The 25,169-nt window shown below is 38.9% G+C and overlaps 1 protein-coding gene across 1 annotated transcript; it reads left to right on the forward strand.

The window, feature by feature from the left end:
* The first annotated feature begins 3,251 nt into the window (after window positions 1-3,251).
* On the forward strand, window positions 3,252-12,310 carry LOC135083002 (polyribonucleotide nucleotidyltransferase-like). Its single transcript, XM_063977764.1, has 3 exons — window positions 3,252-3,271; window positions 3,382-3,569; window positions 12,087-12,310. The coding sequence occupies exons 1-3, from the start codon at window positions 3,252-3,254 to the stop codon at window positions 12,308-12,310; spliced, it is 432 nt and encodes a 143-aa protein (XP_063833834.1).
* The last annotated feature ends 12,859 nt before the right edge of the window (window positions 12,311-25,169 follow it).

Raw genomic sequence — 25,169 nt, forward strand, 5'->3', positions numbered from 1 at the left:
GGGATAGCGACGCGCCCGGTTCGCGTCCCGAGACTAGTTTACGTATCCGCGAGAGGGGCGGCACCCTGTGCGAGGTTTAACGAGTGTTAGTCTGGATACTTAGAACTAGGGGGGTAGGACGTGGTTCAATAGCTCGAGCCAGAGACCAAAGTCCTCTGATGAGTATGATACCACTGGGAAAGGGCGTCGGACCTACGTGGCGAGGGGGGTAACGATAGAACGTCTCGAATCGACAATTAGATCACCTGACCGAGTTAACGAGGTATCAAATCAAGCCAGAGTCGAACAGTTAGGGTTAGTGGGAACAATGTGGATAGCTATTCGCTAGGGACTCTGTGCAATGCAGCCGAGGGAACGATAGACGCGCGCGCGAACGTCTGACTGTTGCAATGGCTCCCGAGCGAATGCTAAAACAACAACAATGTGACGCGCCCCGCGACGCATCGACAGCCCTAGCACCGAGCGCAGAGATTTTGACAACCCTACGGCTGCGCGGCCGCACGCCGCACGGACCGAGCTAATATATGAGACGGCGGCGACCGCGGGCGCCTAGCATTCGCTCGGGAGCCATTGCAACAGTCAGACGTTCGCGCGCGCGTCTATCGTTCCCTCGGCTGCATTGCACAGAGTCCCTAGCGAATAGCTATCCACATTGTTCCCACTAACCCTAACTGTTCGACTCTGGCTTGATTCGATACCTCGTTAACTCGGTCAGGTGATCTAATTGTCGATTCGAGACGTTCTATCGTTGATAGCCTATCGGTTCTCGTCCTTACCGAGTAGTGCATGTGATACTCATTCCCGACCTGCGGTAGCAATCCCGCTGCCACCCTTCCTGAACTTCATACCCCCTCGCCACGTAGGTCCGACGCCCTTTCCCAGTGGTATCATACTCATCAGAGGACTTTGGTCTCTGGCTCGAGCTATTGAACCACGTCCTACCCCCCTAGTTATAAGTATCCAAACTAACACTCGCTAAACCTCGCACAGGGCGCCGCCCCTCTCGCGGATACGTAAACTAGTCTCGGGACGCGAACCGGGCGCGTCGCTATCCCTCTTGTCGTAGTAGATTTGCAATTGTGGAATAACTTGTTCATTATTCAAATAATAGTAATTTAGAGTCAGTGAAACTAAAATAAGTAAACTATTGTGGAACCTGAATTATAAAGTGCCATTGTGTTATTGATTGTGCGTTTCCTTGGTCGAATATCCCTGTAGGCATCCTAGATAGGTACACATCCCTCATCGCAGAAAGCGAACTGGGACTTAGTACTAAACAGCGGGGTGTCAGGCTGAGCTAGCTAAGACGCCCCGTTGCAATGGCGCCCAACTAAATAACCCACGGAACCTACAGGGACCACCAGATCGCTAGAGAAGCGAAAGACCAAAAAGGAAAGCAAAACTTCGCACCAAATTGATAATCACACATGTCAGAACCGACATCTTGGATATACAAACTCAAGAAGACAGAACTTGAGAACGAGTGCAAAAGAAGAAACATAAAAACGGAGAACAGAACCGTACAAGAACTGAGACAGAACCTCACAGAAGTACTCAGAACCAAGCAGTCCCGTCAACCAGTCCAGTCCGCCAGTAAATCCTCCGAAGAACAGTCTAACAGTGAGTCAGAAACCGATTTTGAAGACACAGAGATGCAACAAGAACCAAACATGTCGTACACCGTAGATCAGACTGAAAGCATAACGGCCAGATGGAACCTAAGTTTCGACACATACAACGACCCAGTGGAGTTCCTAGAGCAACTGGACGAACTCATGTCATCGGGCGAGGTCAAGCCAGATAAAGTGCTCAAAGTGCTTCCCAGATTCCTGAAAGGAAAGGCCGTACTGTGGTATAGAAATAATAAAAACTCGTTCACTACATGGAACGAATTCATAGAACTCTTCACGTTGACATTTGTGAGCCATGACAGTGACCTGTTAGCTAAAATAGTGAACTATAGGCAACATCACCGCCAAAAATTCACAGACTACCTCATTGAAATACAAACACTCATGCGCAGATACGCGAAAATGTCAAAAGAAGAAGAAATAAATAGAATCTACGAAAACATGAACGCAAAATACAAGTTTTATATCAAGAAATCAGAAGCAGACTCGGTAAGCAAATTAATACAACTGGCAAACGACTACGAGAACGTCACAGCAGAACGTCAAACTAGCTTCACAGAAAGAAAACCACGAAATGATCACCACGAAACAAGCATAAATCAAGAATACAAGGAGACGGCATCATACATACACAATTACAACACAAATACTTGCTGCTGGAGCTGTGGAAAACAAGGACACTCAATGAAAGATTGCAGAAGCAAAAAGGTACTATTTTGTAACGGTTGTGGCAAGATCGGCAAAATGAGTAAACAATGTTGTAAGAAAACAAGTGAGTACACACAGGCCATGACAATGAACACAAGTCCGCAAATTAAAGATAACCGTCCATTCGTAGATGTATCGATACTAGGCGAAAAATATCAAGCACTCGTAGACACCGGCGCCACAAGATCATACATCAACGACCAAGTGTACAAGAAATTCGTGAAAAGAAACTTGAAACCGAAAACAGTAAGCATTACAGCTAGCATGACAGATGGGCACACAACTCGAATAAAAGAAGCACTAGACTTGGAAATGAAGATAAAAGGAAAAACAATTAACCACCAAGTATTATATCACCCACGAATCACGAATATACTGATCGGCATGGACATATTAAATAGAATTGGAGCCAAAATAGAATGGCCCAAAGATAGTACCAAGCAAGGGGAACAAGTGGGAACAACGTCAAGAATAACTACAGAAGCCAACATCGTACCTACATACGAAATGGCCGAAACACTAACATGCAAGAAAAAACACAAGATCAAAATCGCACACGAAAAACCAATCAAGAAAATAGACTATTCACGGAACCCTAAAAATCAAGAAGTAATAAATAAACACGTATCACGCTTAAAACAAGAAACAAAAGAAGACTGGATCCAAAAGAAAATTCAAGAAATACAAAAAACCGGAAACAAGGACTATAAAATGTCAAACAGCAAATTATACAAGAAAATAATAAATCACGCATACGGACCAAGAACAGAAACATCATCAGACTGGAAATTATGCATAAACAACAATGAAAAAAACCAGATTCTGAAAGAAAACCACGATACACCAACCGCAGGCCATTTAGGAACAGCGAAAACACTGAACAAAATATCACAGAGATATTATTGGCCCGGTATGTACAGAGATGTGTCAACGTACGTCAAGAACTGCAAAATCTGCCAAGTTAGCAACGCACGCAAACCCTGGAACGCAGTGTCTACAGACCCAAGTAGATCACTACCCAGATCATCAAACCGGTCCACAGACTGGACCGAAATCCTCGATGTCGACACCGCGGCACCGTCGACTACCCACAAGACCTGGACTGGCGCGAGTCCGGCCCTGGAGAGGAGCCGACCCGAGCTGAGGACCAGACCTGGAGGCGGCCGGGGAGAAAGAAGAGGCGCGGCATGAAGAGGCGAGCACCGCCAAATCCAGATCCAGCTGAACAAGGCCAGTAACATTTACTCGTAGCTTAACTTTATACCTAAGTCACGTTTCCAATAGATAAATAAAAAGTACATAGTAAATGTCTCGTCACTTCTCGTTTAAGTAATTTTCTCAGTATTTAAAGTACATAGCAATTGTCTAGTCTGTTCTCGTTTAAGTAACTTTCTCAGTATTTAAAAACAAGTCAATAATATATAAGTATTAATTAACATTACATAGTAACCCTGTATAATCTAGATCATCCAGTTCTTGAATTTAATCTCGTTAAATATCACATATCAATAACCTATAAGTATTAATTAACATTACCTACATAATAACCCTGTATAATCTAGATTAGTCAGTTCTTGAATTTAATCTCGCTAAATATCACATATCAATAACCTATAAGTATTAATTATCATTAGATAGTAACCCTGTATATTTTAAATCGGTAAATTGTTCAATTTAATCTCGTTAAATAACTATTGACGCAAACCTCATTGTTAATTACTCGTAACTCGCAACCTAAACTCACATAAATAACAAACCGGTTTGCTACGCGTCAATAGTACTACCAGTTTCTCGATAACTTTAAATAGTAAACAAACATTCCAAGAACGATTCACCGAGCGAGCTCATTTGCATATTATCAGTGAAACGTATTTTTTCTATACGCCACGGGCGATCAACAGCACTCGCTTACTAGATGACTCATAACTAGATTTTACCTGCCTAATGTTTGCGCGCCGCGCCAGGCTGCATTCCATTTACATTAAGAAATAATATTATTGTAATTAAAACTTAACCCCTTAACTGCCATTGTCTTGTATAACTTTTAATAATTATAGAAATTATTAACATTAATCAGATGCCTATTCTGAGTATGGTAATTTAAATAATTAAACTAGTAAACTAGAAATAATAATAACAAGTGCCATGCATACTATTTTTGTATTAAACAAATATTTCAAGTAATAATTGAATACTCGTAATAACAAAGTAAACAACTCGTTTAATTAGTTCATTGGTTAATTGTAAACAAAAGGTTAAAGGTATTTTAATAACATTGTTTCAAAACTAAGTTAACTAAAATTAGCGGTTAATTAGTTCATTGTAAGCAAAAAAAAATTAAGGGTACCTTAATAACATTGTTTCAAGACCAAGTTAGCTAATATTGTTATAAGTAAATAATTAATGTCCCGTCATGTTTTAAATAGAGAGTTATTATTGGGCTAACGATTAAGTACAAATTCAATCATGTTTTACATTTAAATTTTTACTCGCCACGAAGTTACCCAAAAATAACTTATTATTGACATGACTTTTGGTTGTTCTTGAAGAACCTTTATGTACCAGACTTGTGATTTTTCCAGGTAAAAATCTCCAAAACAAGGGAGGATGTGACGCGCCCCGCGACGCATCGACAGCCCTAGCACCGAGCGCAGAGATTTTGACAACCCTACGGCTGCGCGGCCGCACGCCGCACGGACCGAGCTAATATATGAGACGGCGGCGACCGCGGGCGCCTGCCTATCCGTCCCCCGGACACGGCCTGAGCCGAGGTCCGAGCCTACCGTGGCGCCCTCAGGCCGCGTCCGTAGTCCCCTCGATCGGGCCCACTAGAGTGAGCCCGTCGTAGGCTGGACTTTGGTCCAACACCGCGGTGGGCAACCCTCTAGTTGGGTTCGCCACTGATCGGGCGCCTTATGCGCTCGATACGGCCCGATCGCGAACGTCGGTCTGCGACCGACGCGGACGAGCCTGGGCTTCGCTACGCGAAGCCCACACTCGGCCTCGTCGGCACGCGCACCGACGATCGCCAAACGGCTAGAGTACCTTCTGTACTCGCCACTCTGCCCGGTGAAGCTGGAAAAGCTCCTCAAGCTACCAGCGCGCGTCCCTTCAAAAAAAAAAAAAAAAAAAAGCGGGCGCCTAGCATTCGCTCGGGAGCCATTGCAACAGTCAGACGTTCGCGCGCGCGTCTATCGTTCCCTCGGCTGCATTGCACAGAGTCCCTAGCGAATAGCTATCCACATTGTTCCCACTAACCCTAACTGTTCGACTCTGGCTTGATTCGATACCTCGTTAACTCGGTCAGGTGATCTAATTGTCGATTCGAGACGTTCTATCGTTGATAGCCTATCGGTTCTCGTCCTTACCGAGTAGTGCATGTGATACTCATTCCCGACCTGCGGTAGCAATCCCGCTGCCACCCTTCCTGAACTTCATACCCCCTCGCCACGTAGGTCCGACGCCCTTTCCCAGTGGTATCATACTCATCAGAGGACTTTGGTCTCTGGCTCGAGCTATTGAACCACGTCCTACCCCCCTAGTTATAAGTATCCAAACTAACACTCGCTAAACCTCGCACAGGGCGCCGCCGCGTCTTTCCAATCTATACATAGCCAGAACGCAAGGGTGTGAAACTAATCGAGTATAGTTTGGAATATACTTTTTTTACTAAGCTCCTCCAAACTATACACTGCCAGTACGCAAAAACCCGTGTATAGTTTGTAGTGACGTAGGTAAATGATCGTATTCCGTAATATACATAGCCAGTACGCATACGGACTGATCATGCGTGACGTAAAATGTTGGAATGAGTGTGCTATTACAATATGTGAGTATGTAGTTGTATTATTCGACATTTTGATTTATTGACCTCTCTTTCTATTACATGGTAATTAATATCCGCGTATCTTCTTTAAACACTGAATCATCTTTCGGCACGTGCCGTTATTTTGATAGAGGGTTTTTAGTTAAAAATGCCGAAAGGCATTAAGTCCGCCTTATGTACACTGTTTTATGTGCATACAAGTTTAAAATAAATATAAGTAGGTAGTAATAAAATAAAATAAATGTAAAAAATAAATGAACATAATAAATTTATTGTTTTATTAAAATTAGTAAAGGAAGCACGACAAATAGTGTGTTACACACACGTTTAAAAAATAATCTTCTCTTAACTCACTAGAAATAGACTATCTTAAAAAATGTGATAAGCATGTAAATTTTTTTTACTTCTGCTTCGTTCGCTACGCTACTCAGCCAGGGATGTCCTAAAGTAGATCCCGTCAAATTATCGATTAAGTGATGTATTTTAATTATTATGGTGCAGTAGCAAAATGAGCGAGGAATAAGAATTCAGAATGTAACGACAGACTTAAAAGATAAATTTTCCTAGTTCAATTTTTGTGTCTTATAAATATATTCAAATCATTTCCTATTACGTTGAACTTTTTTATGTTAAGTTTTTTATTAATAGCTTTTATTTAACTTTCACTATTCGTTTGTACGTATAAATGTAAATTTTCAAAACTTGCAAACGATTTTTCGACCATACGTAGATCCAGACAATTAAATTGCAGTAATAATTTCAGGCCTATTATTTAACATAATTTTAAAGGAAATGGAAAACTCTTTTAGACAGAGCTCAATACTTATCTAAAATAGCAAACAAAATAGTATTTGTAAAATATCGATACTCCTTTTATAAAGTGTATTACCCCAACATTCATTCTATCGCCGAGATCATTGAATTATAAACCTTAAACCATTTGTAATAGATAATCAATTTAATCTATTAAATTTTTAGTGACATCTACTGTAGAGTAGCGGAATTATTACTTCGGAATTTGTAATTTGCCCAGTGATTTTCAACTATGGTCCTTATTACTTTGCATTAGATGTTGTATACACTGAATCATGTGTTTAGTGTCACCTAGTGATGAGTAGCAGTACAATAATGTAAGTAAAACGAGATTTTAGCTTTAAATCATATTGCCTTTTGATAAGGTTGGATTTCAATTGATTTGTGACATGCGCTCTTTCGAAAGGCCAGACCAGTGCAACGAATGACAGACAATAATCTAAGTGTTCTTCTCTGCTGTGGTTTCTGCATAATTAATTTTATAAAAAGTGGTAAATATAAGTGAAGCTCATCAATATGAGATGATGATTTTCAGGACTTAAGATAAAACATGAAAAATGATATACGTGCCTATAAAATTTGAGGGTTGCCCTCGATTTCCCTAGGATCCCATTATCAGACCCTGACTTGGTGAGAATGGGACCACCTCAAGAGTATACCCTATCGAACAAAAAAAAATTTTTGAAAGTCGGTTCATAATTGACGGAGTTCTGCGGTAACGTAGGTACATACAGAAAAATCGAATTGAAAACCTTTTTTTTAAGTTGGTTAAAAACTACTTACAAGTGTTAAAAAAATAGTTTCATATTGATTCAGTAAAATAATAATGTGTTACATGAAATACATTTCACTTTAAATAGAATTCCATATTTTAGGTAGGTACTACATCAAAATCAAACTAAATTCATAATATTATTTATGTCAAGTGTAAGTAGTGTAGTATAGTTTGGATCGAAGCCGCAAGCATCCACAATGCGAACTATACACAGCCAGTACGCAAAATTCGTGTATAGTTTGTAGGAACAGATTTACAAAGGAGCACTCCAAAATATACACGAGCAGTTTCCTATGGGTGCGTTCTGGCCATGTATAGAACGGAAAGACGCGGCGCCGCCCCTCTCGCGGATACGTAAACTAGTCTCGGGACGCGAACCGGGCGCGTCGCTATCCCTCTTGTCGTAGTAGATTTGCAATTGTGGAATAACTTGTTCATTATTCAAATAATAGTAATTTAGAGTCAGTGAAACTAGAATAAGTAAACTATTGTGGAACCTGATTATAAAGTGCCATTGTGTTATTGATTGTGCGTTTCCTTGGTCGAATATCCCTGTAGGCATCCTAGATAGGTACACATCCCTCATCGCAGAAAGCGAACTGGGACTTAGTACTAAACAGCGGGGTGTCAGGCTGAGCTAGCTAAGACGCCCCGTTGCATCTTTATACAACTATTTGTAATATTGTACCTTTTAGTAGAAGTAGGTAATAGAGTTTCCCAAATTCCGACTCGTTGAATTCCTTCTAATTTTCAGTTATGCGTCGTGTACAATTTGACAGCAATGTTGATGTTTACGCCCGTTTTCACAAACGATGCTTGCTTATGTGAAGCAGCAAATCAAACGCATAGCGTTGAATAGAGCTCTATGATTGGTTCGTGTGTCACCCTGTGCGTCCATGCGCACTGTGAGACCTCAGAGTAATGTTTGTGAATACAAGAATTACCTAGTGTAGGATGGAAGTAATACCAGCTTTGTGCCTTTTTTTCACTCTTGGAACAAAGTCTAGGTCATATTAAAGAAATGAAGTGTCGTTTAGTCCCACGCCAACTTTTCACATTACAAAAATGATACGCAAAATATGTAGAGCATTTAAGCATTACCCGTCTAATAGAAGAATGAGCCCAAGTCTTCTTCTTGTCGTGGAGACAACAAACATGAGTAGGTTTGTTGTCAGCCCAAAACTCCGCCACAAGAGTGGCGTTGTCAGTAGCATTAATCTGGGGGCACGGCAGTGCCCCCGCCAAGTCGAGCGCGAAGCAAACACTGCCGTACCATCCTTTACTGGAACCATTTCGCCGCATTTTCAGGCCCCTATTTGAGAACCTCTGGATAAGACCAGAACGCAGAAATTTTCGTCATCTAGTAGGTTATAATCACATACTTAAAATCCAAAATTTCAGGTCTGTAGGTCATTTAGTTCCGAAGTTAAGCGAAAGCAAAGTTTCGCATTTATGACACTCACTCACTCACTGATGATCATCAAAATAGAACTAGTACTTCCCATAAACTCAGAGAGCTGAAATTTGGTACAGAGTTAGGGTTTAATGGCCACATAAAGGGAAAACTATAAAAACTAGGAAAATCGAAGATTTGGAGTAACACCACATTCATAATCAATACTACTAGCGCCACACTGGCACCGTGGTGTTCGCCTGTACCGCTTACCGGTAGATGGCGCTAGCACTTTGAGTGTCGATTTTCTGCACCGCGGTGTCCAGATTTTTTTTCCTTTCTAGACCCCCCCGTCGATTAAGTTGAATGTTGTGTAATTTGCATTTTGTCGATTTCGTTTATTATATCGTGAGGTTAGCTAAGGTTAAGTTATTAAAACGATTCTTATTCGTTGTCCATTTTAAAGGTAAGCTTAATTTGTGTTTAATATCGTAAAAAAATGTCGATAATTCTTATTAAAGGACGACGACGTTAAATAATTATGCCACTTTCTACAAAAAGAAGTGAAATCCCACCAAAAACATTCTGTATAAAACTAGCCAAGTCTCGATGGAGCTGCTTGTTTATCTCTAAAAAGTAATGAAATCTAGACAAAGTCGTGCCAAGTCTATGGTTCCTTACTGCGATTTCTTTATTATTATAGTTAATTTTGTGTGACTTGGCCGTTGAACAATCTTTATTAAGATAATCATAGGTTAAGTATTATTGAAATACGCTCAACGTTTTCCAAGTGGCAATTTATTTTCCATCGTCAATGGGTAGCGGTTCTGGTGACAGATTGGTGCAAAGGTGTCATGGAGCACCTGGTTTTGTACCCTTCAACGGCCAAGTCACACAACATTAACTATAATAATAAAGAAATCGCAGTAAGGAACCATAGACTTGGCACGACTTTGTCTAGATTTCATTACTTTTTAGAGATAAACAAGCAGCTCCATCGAGACTTGGCTAGTTTTATACAGAATGTTTTTGGTGGGATTAAATCTTCCAGCGTGCATTTGTTTGGGCACGCAGGGCGCAGTTACAGTCATAATAGTAAAATAATAACCTTCCTTCTGGCGCAGTCGGGTAAAAAAAAACAGTCATAATACAACCATTACTATAAGAAAATTTAGTTTTAACCTTAAAAGCAGGATAACTTTAAATTTATTCTTCTTAACGACAAAATAAAAAATCCGATTGGAATTTCTTCCAGTCCTCGCTTAAATATTGGAATATTCCAAATGGAACTCCCAGATACTTGGAAAGTATTGGAAATTTACATTTTGCCGATATTAGCGGCTCGCGCCTCTACGGAGGGAATGCTAAGAGGGACCCGTCAGGCCCCAACGGGATAATTTGGGATCGAACTTTGATACGTTAGGTTGGTAGGTAAACGTATTTGACTTTTATAATGCCTAGTGATCCAGTGTTGAGAGGGTAAGAAGAACCTCGACTGGGATGATTCTGGGTTCGATAGAGAAGACATACCCCCTTACCAATAAAAAGTTACACACTCGTTGAATAGTAGGTAGTTTAAAGTGATACTTCCATACTAAACGTCACTTTAAACAAGTGTTCAACGAGTGAATAACTTTTATTAGTAAGAGGGACAGTGTTAAATCACTTTGTGTAGTTTGGTTAGAGGGCATGCATCCTAGAATCTACAACAACGTAACCAGAATAACCTAATGGTCTAAAAAAAAATGTATTTGGTTCTGTCTTCTTTGTTGTTGCATTATTATTTTCCACTGCTTGAAAGGAGCTGAGGCCTAGCAGATAAATTAATAAATAAAACCATCAAATTCATTTATGTATTTTCAATAATTTGGCCTTTAGAGCACTTTACTTTGCCATTTGCTCATTTATGATGCCAAATTGTTTATACACACTTGACTAAATAAGATCACCTGTATGTAGTATAATTATTGTGTTCACCAAAATGGTATTTTAAGTACAGTAACAGCACATCAGATTTTTATTGAAAAATCGCACTTATTACAGCTGCTTTTACAGCTGTGGCTTCTTTTGCAGCTGTTTACGTTGCAGAGCTGTTCTTTGTACGTCAAACCTCCAACGCTCGGGTCTAAGTACAAACGACAGCACATCAAGGTAATTACAGGTCTCTATGCATTTGTAATAGGGGCGAATTTGCAATAAATGTGTATAGTCTGATGTGCTTTACGTCAACCCTCCAATGCTGGGCTTAAAGTATACGTCAAACTTGCCAGACGACAGACAAACCAAACATTTCCATAAGTGTTTGCTCACTATAATTTCACGAGAAATAATATTGACTTAGTTCAGTCGATCGCAGATGGCGGAACGTACGCAAATAGCATAGCTATGATAATACTGATATAATAACTAATGAGAGGTTTAGTAATGATACATTATCTAAGACAAAAATTAAAGATTATTATCTACTAGCTTTTGCCCGCGGCTTCACCCGCGTGAAATTGAGTTTGTCACATATCGTCATATATTATAGCCATGTGTTTTTCTGGGTTATAAACAATAATACTGTAAAGTTTCATCAAAATCCGTTCATTTTCGCGTGAAAGAGTAACAAACATCCAGACACCCAGACATCCAAACTTTCGCATTAAATAATATTAGTAGGATGAACAAAAATTCACCATCACACCAATTTGTCTGGACTAAATCGCTTCCTAGCGTAGCGATAAGACCATCGCTGTACTGTTCCAAATTTTGTATTTCTTTTTTGTCTTAAATACTCATGTTCTTTAATCTTTGCTTCCAGTTGGATACGAACCCGCAAGCACGTTGTATTGGAGAGAACGAACCACCAGTTTTAACTGTCAAGATGGTGTAGAGAGAGAGAGAGTCAAATATACAGGGCAAAATATTCATCACTGCAATAACTTAAACCTTGTATAGACGACAGAACGTACTATGACGACAGAACGTACTATGACGACAGAACGCACTATGACGACAGAACGCACTATGACGACAGAACGTACTATGACGACAGAACGTACTATGACGACAGAACGCACTATGACGACAGAACGCACTATGACGACAGAACGCACTATGACGACAGAACGTACTATGACGACAGAACGTACTATGACGACAGAACGCACTATGACGACTGAACGTACTATGGTATGGCCCAAAAGATAAGGAGACAGTCATGAGTAAAATGCCCAGTAAGGGCTACCTTTTTTTTTAATTTACTGTATTTTGACGTTCATAAGTGCCACTAGTGGTCTAAATTGGATAAAATATATTTGATTTGATTATCATTCTGAGTTTACCCTGTGTGTGTGTGTGTGTGTGTGTGTGTGTGTGTGTGTGTGTGTGTGTGTGTGTGTGTGTGTGTGTGTGTGTGTGTGTGTGTGTGTGTGTGTGTGTGTGTGTGTGTGTGTGTGTGTGTGTGTGTGTGTGTGTGTGTGTGTGTGTGTGTGTGTGTGTGTGTGTGTGTGTGTGTGTGTGTGTGTGTGTGTGTGTGTGTGTGTGTGTGTGTGTGTGTGTGTGTGTGTGTGTGTGTGTGTGTGTGGGAGGATTTGATGAATGCTGCTGACAACGCCACTCTTGTGGCAGTGATTTGGGCTAACACTGTGTAGGTTAATTTTCGACACGAAAAGAAGAAAATTCTGTGTACATGTATGGTATCGTATTTTTGTATAGTTTCGTATTCTAGCTTTGTATCAGCCCCACACATGTACGGACACCAAACGTCCTTGTTTTACTTGTTTTGCGTCAATTGCCGACGAATTCGGAAATTCCACGCTGGCTCCAGATTCTGGAAAATGGAAAATTCCAGCGTTTCCACACCTCTATTTGCGAGTTAGTAACGGTCGGGAAGCTTACAGTTGCCTAGTTTGTGTGTGTTCTTTGTACGGGTACTTTGTATTATGGTCACAAGTGGGTTATGAAAATGTAAAAACTTTTGAAAATTTGTCAGAAATCTTTTATTTACAACTTGTAAGGTGTGGTTTAAAGTCATGTTAAAATAAAATAAAAAAATAAAACAATTTACTGAGACTATTTTCTCACTTATCCTGCTTCTTAATAAGGAAAGAATACTCACGTATTTATTTACAAGAATTTTGACGTAGATATCTCATGGCCATTTAAAAATCTATCTTATCTTTTTCTTCTTTTGGAAATAACTCTGCATTTCATCTCAATTTCATTTAATCCGTAATGACGATGAGATCAGACTAAAATGGAGCAAAAATACTCAATAAATGCCTACCTATTTATCTGACCCCTTTTTTTTTATGTAACAAGAGGCAAACGAAAACTTTAAGGTTAAAGGAAGCCATACGTTGGGAGAGAGTTCAATCCCCTCTGAAATATACACGTTAAGTGATAACCACTTTTAGAATAAGAATACTTTATTCAGCATAGAAAAATAAAATAAAAATACAGTAGGTACATTTATAACATTAAACTACAAGCTATGCTGAAGAGGCGTCCGCTCAGCTATATTCGCGACATAACAAGCGCCATGTCGAGAAGCTGGTTTTCAGCGGGAACCAACACGATGAAGATTGCGGATTGCGCGCCCTCTTGACCGGGACCATATTGAGGCTACCAGTCAAGACGTCTTTTGATGATTATAAATAAATACTTGAAAAATTAAACTGTCTAAGGCGGGTGTCGAATAATTTAGTTTGAGCATAGACTCTAAGGCCTCAGCCTCGAACTTAGCGGGCAGCGGGGCGGCGGCGGCGGCGGCGCGGGAGCAGCAGGATCTTATGCGTAAAATCAAATAGACCGGTTCTCGAAAACAGCGGCGCAGCAGCGGGGCGGCAGCGGGCAACGAGCGGGCAGCGGCGAGGGAGCGGGCAACGAGCGGGCAGCGCACTCCTTCTTTTGCCCACAATAAATCGAGCGTTAGGAATAAATTTGAATCGAAATAAAATTGTCGCCGTTGTTCAGACATTTCGTTTGCGAATAAAAACAAATATCTCGACAACACAACCCCGAACACAACACTTCGCCGCTAAAGCGCCGCGCGAGCTGCCCGCTTGTTTCGAGAACGGGTCTGCGTTGCCCGCCCCGCTCCAGCGCCGCCGCCGCTCCCGCCCCGCTGCCCGCTAAGTTCGAGGCTGAGGCCTAATCGCTTAGAGTTTTGACGATGCCTGTACTGAACGTACATTGGTGTGCTAGAATGCCTTTGCTATCGAGAGAAGACAATTGATTTGCTGCTGTGACTGATTACATTTTACTCTTCTTCCTTTTTTATTTCCAACCACGTTCTGCTAGGGTTCGTTTAATTGTCTTGTATTCAGTGAACGTGTGTGTTGTGTAAACAAATGATAAAGTGTTTTGCCAAAATAAATATAGGTAGTTACTTTTCTAAAATTCTTTTATTTCCAAAAAATTCATAGGAAAGGAAATTAAGGTAACATACCGTTTCTATTATATTACTTATTTCTTAGGCTCTTGAGTAAATAATTAATATCCATGGTGTTTTTGAAAGATTTTTGGTAGATTGATTTCACACGACGGGAGCGAATCCACACAGTTAAATAATAATTGTAAGGTTGTACTAGCTAGCTAGTTTTAATAAGAACGATTTTGCTACTTATAAAATGTAGCCTGAATTTAAAACAAGTGAAAATATTCAAAATCACACACATCGCATATTTTAAAACTCCTCTGTTATGAAACAACGTGTCTGAAAGTTTTAAAAACATTCTTCTATTCAATTTAAAAGTGAGCTGGGGAATTTAAAATGTATGAAATCACGGCCTAACTTTGCAAAAGTAGAGCTCAAACAGAAAACAGGAGCTGGTTGCCATGACGACGGAACTCGACACGAGCGATGAAAGCCAATCAGAGCTCTATGTCTATACAGGGTGTTTTGGAATTTGAAGATGAGATATATTAACTTTAAAAGTTAAAGTAATCATGCTACGATTTGGAGTGTATGGTGACTGTCATCATCATCATCATTTTCACCACTGCTGAATATAGGCCTCCCCCAATGATTTCCACATCGCCCGGTTGGTAGCGGCCTGCATTCAGCACCTTCCTGCTGCCTTTATGAGGTCGTTGGTATGGTGATAGTAGTGAGATATTATTAATTACTATTTTGTCGCCGCTTGGTATACCGGACTAGGAATACAACAACACCAACATGGGTTGTAGAATTTATATTTGCTAGATATTGCGACTTTGATTTCGGCTGGATAAACTAACATCCGAAGACAGTGACGATAACAAATTCAGAATAATTATTCCAAAAAATATTATTAACTTTATAACAAAACTTTGCTACTCTACTGAGATTGTCTGTACCCTTATCTTTTACTGTACAAGTCATAAAGACAATGGAGCTCAAAATATTAAAACTCTTTTCCGCTCTTTATATCTTTCTTCAAGAAAAATACAATTATAAATACTGGCCTCGAAACAAAGTCTAGTTCAAGTTTATTCTGTTATTTTCTTTTAGTGCCACATTAGCATAATTTAAATATTGTCAGTCGGCCGCTCGCCCACCCTGTATAGGTCTTTAAAGTTCTTTCAGTAGAAGTTTCGAATAAAGAATATTTACGAGGCACTGAAATTCAGACCTGAGAGATATTGCCTGGGCTAAGTGCTGAAATTTTTGTTATTCAGTTAACGACAAGGTGCGTCAATACTTTTATGTGTTAAGCTTGAGGATATGAATTGCTTTTGATATGTTTTCGTTTGTTGTTTACAAGCTCTATTTATTTTAAATAAATAATTGTTGTTTTTTATTAAATGCTCTTACTATTATTTATAAATAATCTTATTTCTAAAAAAAACAATTATGCTGCTAGGACATAGTTATAGAGCCATTTTGGGTTAAATACGTGCTTTTGAACATCGTGAAAGCATAATAACAGTCAAAATGTAGTCTTTTCAACCGACTTCAAAAAAGGAGGAGGTTCTCAATTCGACCCGTATGTTTTTTTTTTTTTTTTTTTTTCTATGTTTGTTACGCGATAACTCCGCCAATTATGAACCGATTTGAACAAATCTTTTTTCGGCGTATAGGTAATACCTCAAGGGTGGTCCCATTTAAATTTAATAATAAAAAAAACAACCCCCAAGGGTGCAAAATTGGGGATGAACTTTTTTATACGCAATATCTCCGCCGATTATAAACCAATTTGAACGATTATTTTTTTGTTGAATAGGTATTATGAAAAGGGTGGTTTCATGCGAATTTGAAGAAAATATTTCACCCCCAAGGGTGGAAAATTGGGGATGAACTTTTTTATACGCAATATCTCCGCCGATTACGAACCAATTTTTTTTGGTCTCAATGTACTGCCTACCTTCAGTGGTAACATCAAGGTAATAATTAGTTAACTAAAAAGCAAGAAATAAGTAAAATTTTATAAAAAAAAATAAAACCGACTCCAAAAAACCTACACTAAAAAGTAGAAAAATAATTACTAATTACCTACTTATTTATTAGGACGAATTATTAATATTTATGTAGGTATACCATGATTGATACTTTTGGAGTCGGTGCAGGCAAACTTGACATGTTTCATAATCTTGGCACCGACTCCAGAAGTATCAATCATGGTATACCTACATAAATATTAATAATTCGTCCTAATAAATAAGTAGGTAATTAGTAATTATTTTTCTACTTTTTAGTGTAGGTTTTTTGGAGTCGGTTTTATTTTTTTTTTTGAATCTTCAATTTCTACAAGTAAGTAGTTGATGATAAATGATAAAAAAATCATTTGAGATGACGAAATTCCCTAAGTGTAGACTGTAGGTACTCCCTTATAAATTATATATATATAAACGGCAGAAGCACAAACCATACCTTTAAATCTAAATCACCTACAAGGGCTTTGCTCCTCGAAAGATACAAATCTATACATCTTTTAAAGATATATCACCTCAATCCCTATCCCCTAAATCATCTAAAAGCCATAGCACGAAACAATACAAATGATAAGGCTCCGCTGAGTCAGTTGTCTGATCGACTGCCACACTCCGCGATCGTGATATGCGATGATAAATCACAGTTCCACGGAGCTGTGACTGCGTCACGTAGTTTGTAGCAATTTGGAGGACTTTTTGAACACGAAGCGCTGTTTTTGGGATTGGTTGCTGCATTTGAAATATTATTAAGATATTTTTCACATTGATGTAAAGCAGATATTCTTCTGTAGTTTAGGGGTTGATTTTGTTTCTCATAGCTAAAGAGATTGGTCGACTTCTCACGAACGAAGAATAGTTGATAACGCCAACCAATTGTCATAGATTTTATGAGCTGTCAATACGCAATTTTTCAATATATTTTGTATAGCAAATTCAATAAAAGCACTACTATTTCGTCCACTCTATTGTCTTGCTATTTATCAATGTCACGGCAAGTAATAATCTAAATGTCCAGTTTTGCAAAGAATTCAAGTTTTTTGGTAGGTATAGACTAATTATCAAGGAGAAATTGTGCCTTGGTGTTAGTAAGCTATCAAATACCCAAATGCTACATTTTTTACGCACGTAGAAGTATAAAATCCGATCAATACTTGCATACCCTTCCCTCATCGACTAATCACTCGAAACAATAAAACCCTGATAAGAAACTCGATTACATCCTGGCGCCCGGCCAGCGTTCCGATCGGCTGTTACTCTAATTGTGATTTATCACTGCGCCGTCACAGTCACGTAGTCACTTGATATTTTTATGCGACTTTATGAGAATGTGGGATTTGTAGTCGAGATTTGAATTTGAGAAATTCTATACTCAATACTCAATACTCAATACTTTTATTGCATAACCACATTAGCATTCACATTTATAGGTCTTACAATTTAGGCAGTTATACAATGTGGACCCAGTTAGGGCACAGCAACTTTAGGAAGGAGACAGAACGACGATCTTACTAGTCAAAAGAAATTAATGTACAAATTGAGTTTGGTGGAAATGTCATTATTAAACGTTTCGATAATTATAAAATAAAGTTAGAATTAATGAATTATTAAAAATGGAAAAATATTGTTAAAATGTCATGCTAATTATTGTCAAGTGTTGAAATGTCATGTTAAATATCAAGTGGTAAGCAGTTAGGTCCTACTAATTTATTATTCAGGTCAACATTAATAAATAATAACCTAAAAATCCTTAAATGTCAAGAAATTTTCAAAATAAATATAAATAAATATGTGTATAAATTAAATAATGTCAAAAATGTAAAATCATGTCAAAATGTTCTAGGATTGTATGTTACAAGTTTTAACTTATTTGCTCTACTTATTCAAGTCTTATGGCACCAATTCCGTTTGCTGCGATAATAGAAGTGAGGGAAGTGGCTTTAAAACTGTTTGTTGTTTCAACCAAAGGATATCTACCTACAATTGAACAAATACCTCCTTCAAAGATTTCTACAACGACCGGTCTTGCGCTGCTCATATTTAGGTACTTTTCCCGATCTACACTGGATCGTCAGTCCATTGAGTCGGAAGCCTACCTACACTGCATCTTCCGGTCCTTGGTTGACTAAGTCCTACAAGCTATGTGCCATCTAAACTAAGCGATACGTGTACTAAATATTTTAAAGATATACAATTTATGTAGGTTAAGAAGAACTGTTAATATGTGGGCATGTACTAAGAAGCCGCGCAAGAAACTCAATCATATCGTCAGCCTTTTTTCAAAGGTCAAAAATAAACACTCTTTTCAACCCTTTCTCTATAACCCATACGCCACCATTTCACCCTCATCCCTGATAATAATGTAATAATATCGGACAACTTCATAGAAGCCGGTCAAAGCCAGCTTTTCCCACTTTGTATTCAAATCGAACCCACTTACCACGGCCTTTCGGGGAAAGTATTAAAATAAACTTTGAGTCGATTTGGCAGTATATAAATGTCATAACGGGAACATTGTTTCCTGAAAAAGAAGATAACTAAACAGAACTTGTATTGTATGGGACTAGATACATTTTGCTGACATAGCCCAACTGATCAGCAAGCTTAAGTGGCAATGGGCAGGGCACATAGTACGCAGAACTGACGGCTGATGGGGCAGCAAGGTTCTGGAGTGGCGGCCACGTACTGGAAAACGCAGCGTGGGACGTCCATCCACAAGGTTGACCGGCGACCTTATAAATGTTGCAGGAAGGTGTTGGATACAGGCCGCTACCAACCGGCCTTCTTGGAAATCATTAGGGGAAGCCTATGTTCAGCAGTGGACGTCCTATGGCTGAAATGATGATGAAGACGAGATATTTACATTTTGAATATAAATTAATTTGGGTTCGTATTCGTACTTAGAGTAAAATTAAAGGACGTATCACACTTATCAACCCGGAAAGGGATCGTAACCGTATCGACTCGGGGTGGTCAGTATTCTTTGTATGAAACTCCATGATTCAACGCACAGTTATTCGCACCGTAACGTAAACGCCTCGCCTTGCAGTTGACAGCGCGCAGTTTCCTACATTGGATGCATCATGCAGGCCTCCACCAAGCGGCCATTGTGCAAATCATTTGGGGAGGCCTATGTTCAGCAGTGGACGTCCTATGGCTGAAATTATGGTGATGATTTTTCCTACACAATTACCTCGAAATCTTTTCCCTGTTTTTAATATTATCTTGCCTTGTCTCATAAAATCCCGCCTAAGCAAAGCCTAGTTTTTCTGCCTAGTCTTAGTTTTACAACCTGGACACATTTTATGACCCTGGCCTGTGGTCTCCCGCGGCCAATCTTGAGGCATCTTACGTAAGGTTTATGGCTAAATTGGCCACGTAGGTACTAGGAAATCTGAAAGTTTACGTCGTGAGTTTCATTTGCTAGATATGTTTTGCTTTTATAGAGCTTTCAAGGAAAATAATAACTGGTCACAACCCGTATGAACAATGAACATATTCTGTCAATTACTTAGCCTGCAAGCAGACAAAACGTATTATTTTAAAGAGCCGGTATTATATAGGTAAAAAATTGCATGTATCCTACTTATGGAAGTCGCATGGAAATACAAATAACGTAAGATATCTTAACTGGTATTCCGGGAAAAGCATATTTATTTAAAAATACACATTTCCTTCTATAATTGGGGAATCTAAAAACCACAATAAGTACGTATACTAAGCTTTTCTTGCCTCAAATCGATTTTGAGTACGTTTAATACATGAGTACCTACCGCACTCAAATAACTAACCTTTTTGCCTTCTTTATATTTTACGATCAGCTGTATGCATGATCATAAAATTAAAAAGTCTTTGATATATAAACTATCGCATACCTATTCCTAAAGTTGCCGGAACAATTGTACTTACATTTCTGGAGGTATTTTGATAACTTAAAGTTAGGTATTACTCAAAGGCTATCTTAACACCCCCTAATAATTCCTGGATCTAGAATTGGCTTCCGAAACTACGCCATCTGTAGTCAAGTCGGGTAATTTAACTTGGAACTTGGAACAATGGCTGCAAGTACAGTTTGGCTTTCCATTCAACGCTTCTTGGCTGAAATAAACAGTAGCGTGAACTAGAACGTAGTTGATTGCACATCAAGCTACGAGTAAACTGTAGCATCTTATATCTTAGTACCTACTTTTAATAAGTGCGGATGTAAAATAAAAAGACACTCAAATTGAGACCTCCTTTTATGAGGTCGGTTAATTAAACGCAATTATGCTCAGCTCACGGCGGTTTGTTTAAAACTGGGTGTAGAGAGGTTCAAACCCCAGTAAGTTTCCCCATTAAAATTCATTCTAATTACTATTTATTATTTATATGAATATTCTACCAGTAAAGTCGAAGTTCTGACCAAACCACACTTTAACTAACAAAGCGGAACTTTCAAAGCTGTCATAGCGGAACTTCGACGATGTAAGTTTAAGCAAATTCAGTTAATTCTTCGCGGCATCGAGTTACGTTTGTTTTGGGCAACTAATTCCAGACTGTAGCAGATTCAGTTTTATAGGGCAACACTGGGGAAAGGAGAGTGGGTTCACTCTAAAGGAAAACAAACATTACTATGAGGTCTCACAGTGCCCGTGCACGAACAGGGTCCCAAAAACCTATTCAAAGACAATATTGCAGTGGCGGAGCGACACACACGAACCAATCACAAAGCCCTATTCAACACTGTGCGTTCAACTTTCCATAGCGTTGCTGCTTCACTTAAGCATGCATCGTTTGTGAATACGGGTGTTAATGTACAAAGTCAAATCTTTTATTTAGTACTTAAGCCCTTTATTTATTTATTTATTTATATTAGGAAGACCATTTATTTACAGGGACACTGCACGAGCAAGGACCTCTCCAATTGTCTAGAGGCAAATAGAGCACGCACAAGGTGAACTGACGACCTGATAAAGGTAGCAGGAAGGCGCTGGATACAGGCCTCTATCAACCGTGTGTTGTGGAAGTCATTGGGGGAGGTCTATGTTCAGCAGTGGACGTCCTGTGGCTGAAATGATGATGATGATGAAATTGAGGATTTGCTCTACAGTTCCCACGCGAATGAAGTTAAATAACGTTACATAAACTACAAAAATTACAATAAAAACTATTTACTGGCAAAACTGAGTTCTTGCAATCTATACTTATAATAAATCTGTAGAGACGTCAATTCTGTACACAAAATATATTTTCAAAATAACTATCAGGGGGTGATTAGTGATCGATACTGATGCCAAAAATGCAATCAGTAAAATTTTTGTTAAAACTATTCGACGGATTTTAACGAAACTTGGTAAAATTATTCTTCATACTCCTGGGCAGGTTATAGTATACTTAGGAATTCCCACGGGAACGGGAATTACCGGGAAAATCCTTTTGTATGAAAAATCTAAACCGCTTAAGTTAGACGCTTGAAATTTGGCATGCAGGTATCTTAGTAAACTTAAAGCTTGGTTACAACAGGATATTATAGACATAAGTACCTACATACATGTAATATTTTCCAAAGTTGTAAGTAAACTTCTCTACATTTTCGACTGCGAAATTAACATTCACAGAATATCTTGTTTCACGAATGAATTTTATGTCAAAGTCAAAGTCAAAGTCAAAGTCAAAGTCAAAATTTCTTTATTTGTTTAGACTAATAAATAGTTCTTACAAATCGTCATTTTGCTCTTAAGGAGCCTCTACATGTCTCATAATCTTTTTACCCTACCAGCGCTTCGAGACCAACATTTGGCAAGTGCTGAGAAGAAGCGCCGCAACAAACTCAGTCACCACTGTCTGCCGGTTAATATAAATAAATATAAATAGTAGTAGTAGGTACATTCGATTCAGGAGCAGTTCACTGAATTTACCATGCATTCTTGTATGGTGTATCTTATAAGAATGGGTATACAAGATTGCGTGGTATATTAAACAAGGTAGTGACGTGCTAATATCTAGACTTACATATTAAGATACTAGTAGAAATGACTCGCATACATAAATTTGAATAACTTGGATTGACCAGTCCCCGAAAGCAGCGCCTGTTCACAGACATGACGAGTGAACCAGCCATCGCTTCACTCGACCATATTAGAGGGAATGTAACGACCCGCCTCACTACGCCACCACCCCAGAGACATTTTAGTGAGAATGACAATGACAAAAGTTATCTCTTTAAAAAAAACTAATAATAAAGCTAAGTAACAGTCCAGATTGAGAAGCAAACATTCTGCTCACACTGCATGGAATGAACGTGTTTTACTTGAACATTTCTTAACCTATACCTAACCTACTGTAAAGTTGAATTCTACGCTTAAGTTTCAAATCTACGTGAACAGCTGAATTTTGGTACTACAGTCGTCTTCTCAGACAAAAGATGCAAATAGCTCAGTCCACAGATTATGGTTGACGAATTTTGACGTGCCATCCAATTCGTCTTCATCTCTTGAGTTCAAAAAGTTAATTCATTTGGCACAAGATGATTTAATTTTATTTTACACGGACTCATCTAAGCACTGACTGAATGACATTGCTAAGTGTAAGTCTTCTAATTTGGAAAAAGTAATTTTATAATTTTGTTTAATACACAGAGCAAAGTGGATTATTACACGTTATTTATTTATTTTTATTTTGAACTTAAATGCACATAAAACATTGTACATAAGGTGGACTTAATTCCTTTCGGCATTTTCCTCCAGTCAACCTTATAGTGTGACTGGTTGGGAAAAAGCTGATTTCCTTCAGCATAGGGGCTCAAGGCTCATAGACCTTTTTTACGACTGGAAAATGCATTGAATTGTATTACCAATGGCCCGAGGGGACCAGTGAGTTATGTGGGGCTCTCCCTGCCAGAAGGGCAAGGCCTACCCACCAAAAACCAGTCGGATCCGTCTGGTCGCGCTTAGTGAGGCACACCGCGAGTCAAAGATCAAGAAACTTTACTTTCAGCATGCTATTTACTTCAGTTCTTTTTCCGCCATATTGTGGTGAAGAACTACAACTTTTCATGACATTATTATTTGTATTATATTTGTCAGTATCTAAGAACACAACCATTTATATTTCTTTTGACGGCTTTACTACTAATTTAAGTGATACTCATGGTCTGTGCCAAGTGATTACATCTCCAAATATCACAATATTTGGTAGTTAAAGTATCTGAATTGTTGCCAACAGATAATGTTGTCCCAAAATGGTGGTTGGGTAAGCCATATAGACTGTAAGATATACTCAACATCAAATAAACCGCACCTTCCGCGACGCGAACTTTAACGATTTTCTTCTGACACAATCATGGTGCCCCAACAATATTGGTGTTATTTGAAAGCCCAATAAATATCCTTAAAGAAAAACACATTTAATTTCTTTATAAATGATTAACATATACCATAAATGTGACTTGAAAAAATACCTCACTTTGGGCCCACCTATGGGATCAATTAGACCAATTTTTATGGTTATAAAACCAAATAATGATCTCACGTGTCCTCTTTAACAGATTGATAGCGATTAATCCCAACTTAACAGTTTTATACCCATAAAAGTTGGCTTTAGCGTAACTACCTATTTTTTGAAGAAGTGACTCTGGATCCTTCCCTAGACACATTTTTGGGGTAAAAACCTTTCATTTAATGAAATGAAGGTTAGAACTAGGCTTTTAAATGGTGCCAATATTGGTGGGAAGTGGGGATGCATACGTTTGAAAATGCTTGTCGAGGGAGGTGCGATTTATTTGATGTCGAGTGTAGATATAGAGCTATAAGTATTGGCACGTGTTGAAGCATTCTAAAAAAGGTCTTATACTAATAAATAATAAAACTACAATTAAAAAACCGACTTCAAAAACTAAGCCGCCTCCAAAAAAGTCCACTAAAAAGTACAAAAATAATTACGTTATTTATCAGGACAAAATATATGACCATGATTGATATTCTCGGAGTCGGTGTCAGTCTGCCAAAATAAAATGCCAAGCATAAGAAACGTACTTAATTTACCGGCACGCGTATTCATAATACATTTATTATAAACCTGCTTGCAGCTTACACACAAAACAATGTTTTACACCGTGGACAGTAGCACTAAGTGCCCTCACCCACGGTAACTTTTTCTAACATCGTTATCGCTACTAACGCGCGTTAGAGCTCTTACACACGAGCAGCACATTGACGACAGCAAAGGCGACCGCAGTCGCCGTCACTCGTCGGCAGCTAGCCGTCGACGTGCCCGCAGCAAGCTGTCGACACGTCGACGTCTGCCGTCGACGAGTCGACAGCTTGCTGCGACGACCGTGTCGGCGTACGTCTTTGTACAGGAGCCAGCCAGTTGAAAATGGATTTCATTGAAGAAACACTGTTGTTGCATTTACTCCGTCGTTGTCGACGAAAGAGACAGAACCGGTCATTGTGGGTTTAAGAAATGTTGTTGAATAGAGAACGAGACTACACACACCGACGCCCATGCTCTATTTTTTGATGTTTTATTATGGTAGCCTTCTAAATTCGAGTTCCATATTATTTCATTGTTTTTGACAGCACAAATTTTTTAGCAATTCCGAAACAATTTGTTCGGAACTCATTAGGTGTGCGTGTAAGCTCCTGGACT

Source organism: Ostrinia nubilalis, chromosome 22 (assembly GCF_963855985.1).
Source record: "Ostrinia nubilalis chromosome 22, ilOstNubi1.1, whole genome shotgun sequence".
In the NCBI taxonomy this organism is placed as follows: Eukaryota; Metazoa; Arthropoda; class Insecta; order Lepidoptera; family Crambidae; genus Ostrinia; species Ostrinia nubilalis.

Bases quoted from the DNA above. Each gene is read 5' to 3' on its own strand.
- LOC135083002 (XM_063977764.1), top strand. From the start codon at position 3,252: ATGTACAGAGATGTGTCAAC. The intron at 3,272-3,381 runs GTACGTCAAGAA...ACCGGTCCACAG, and splicing joins ATGTACAGAGATGTGTCAAC to ACTGGACCGAAATCCTCGAT. The intron at 3,570-12,086 runs GCCAGTAACATT...AACCTTGTATAG, and splicing joins TCCAGATCCAGCTGAACAAG to ACGACAGAACGTACTATGAC.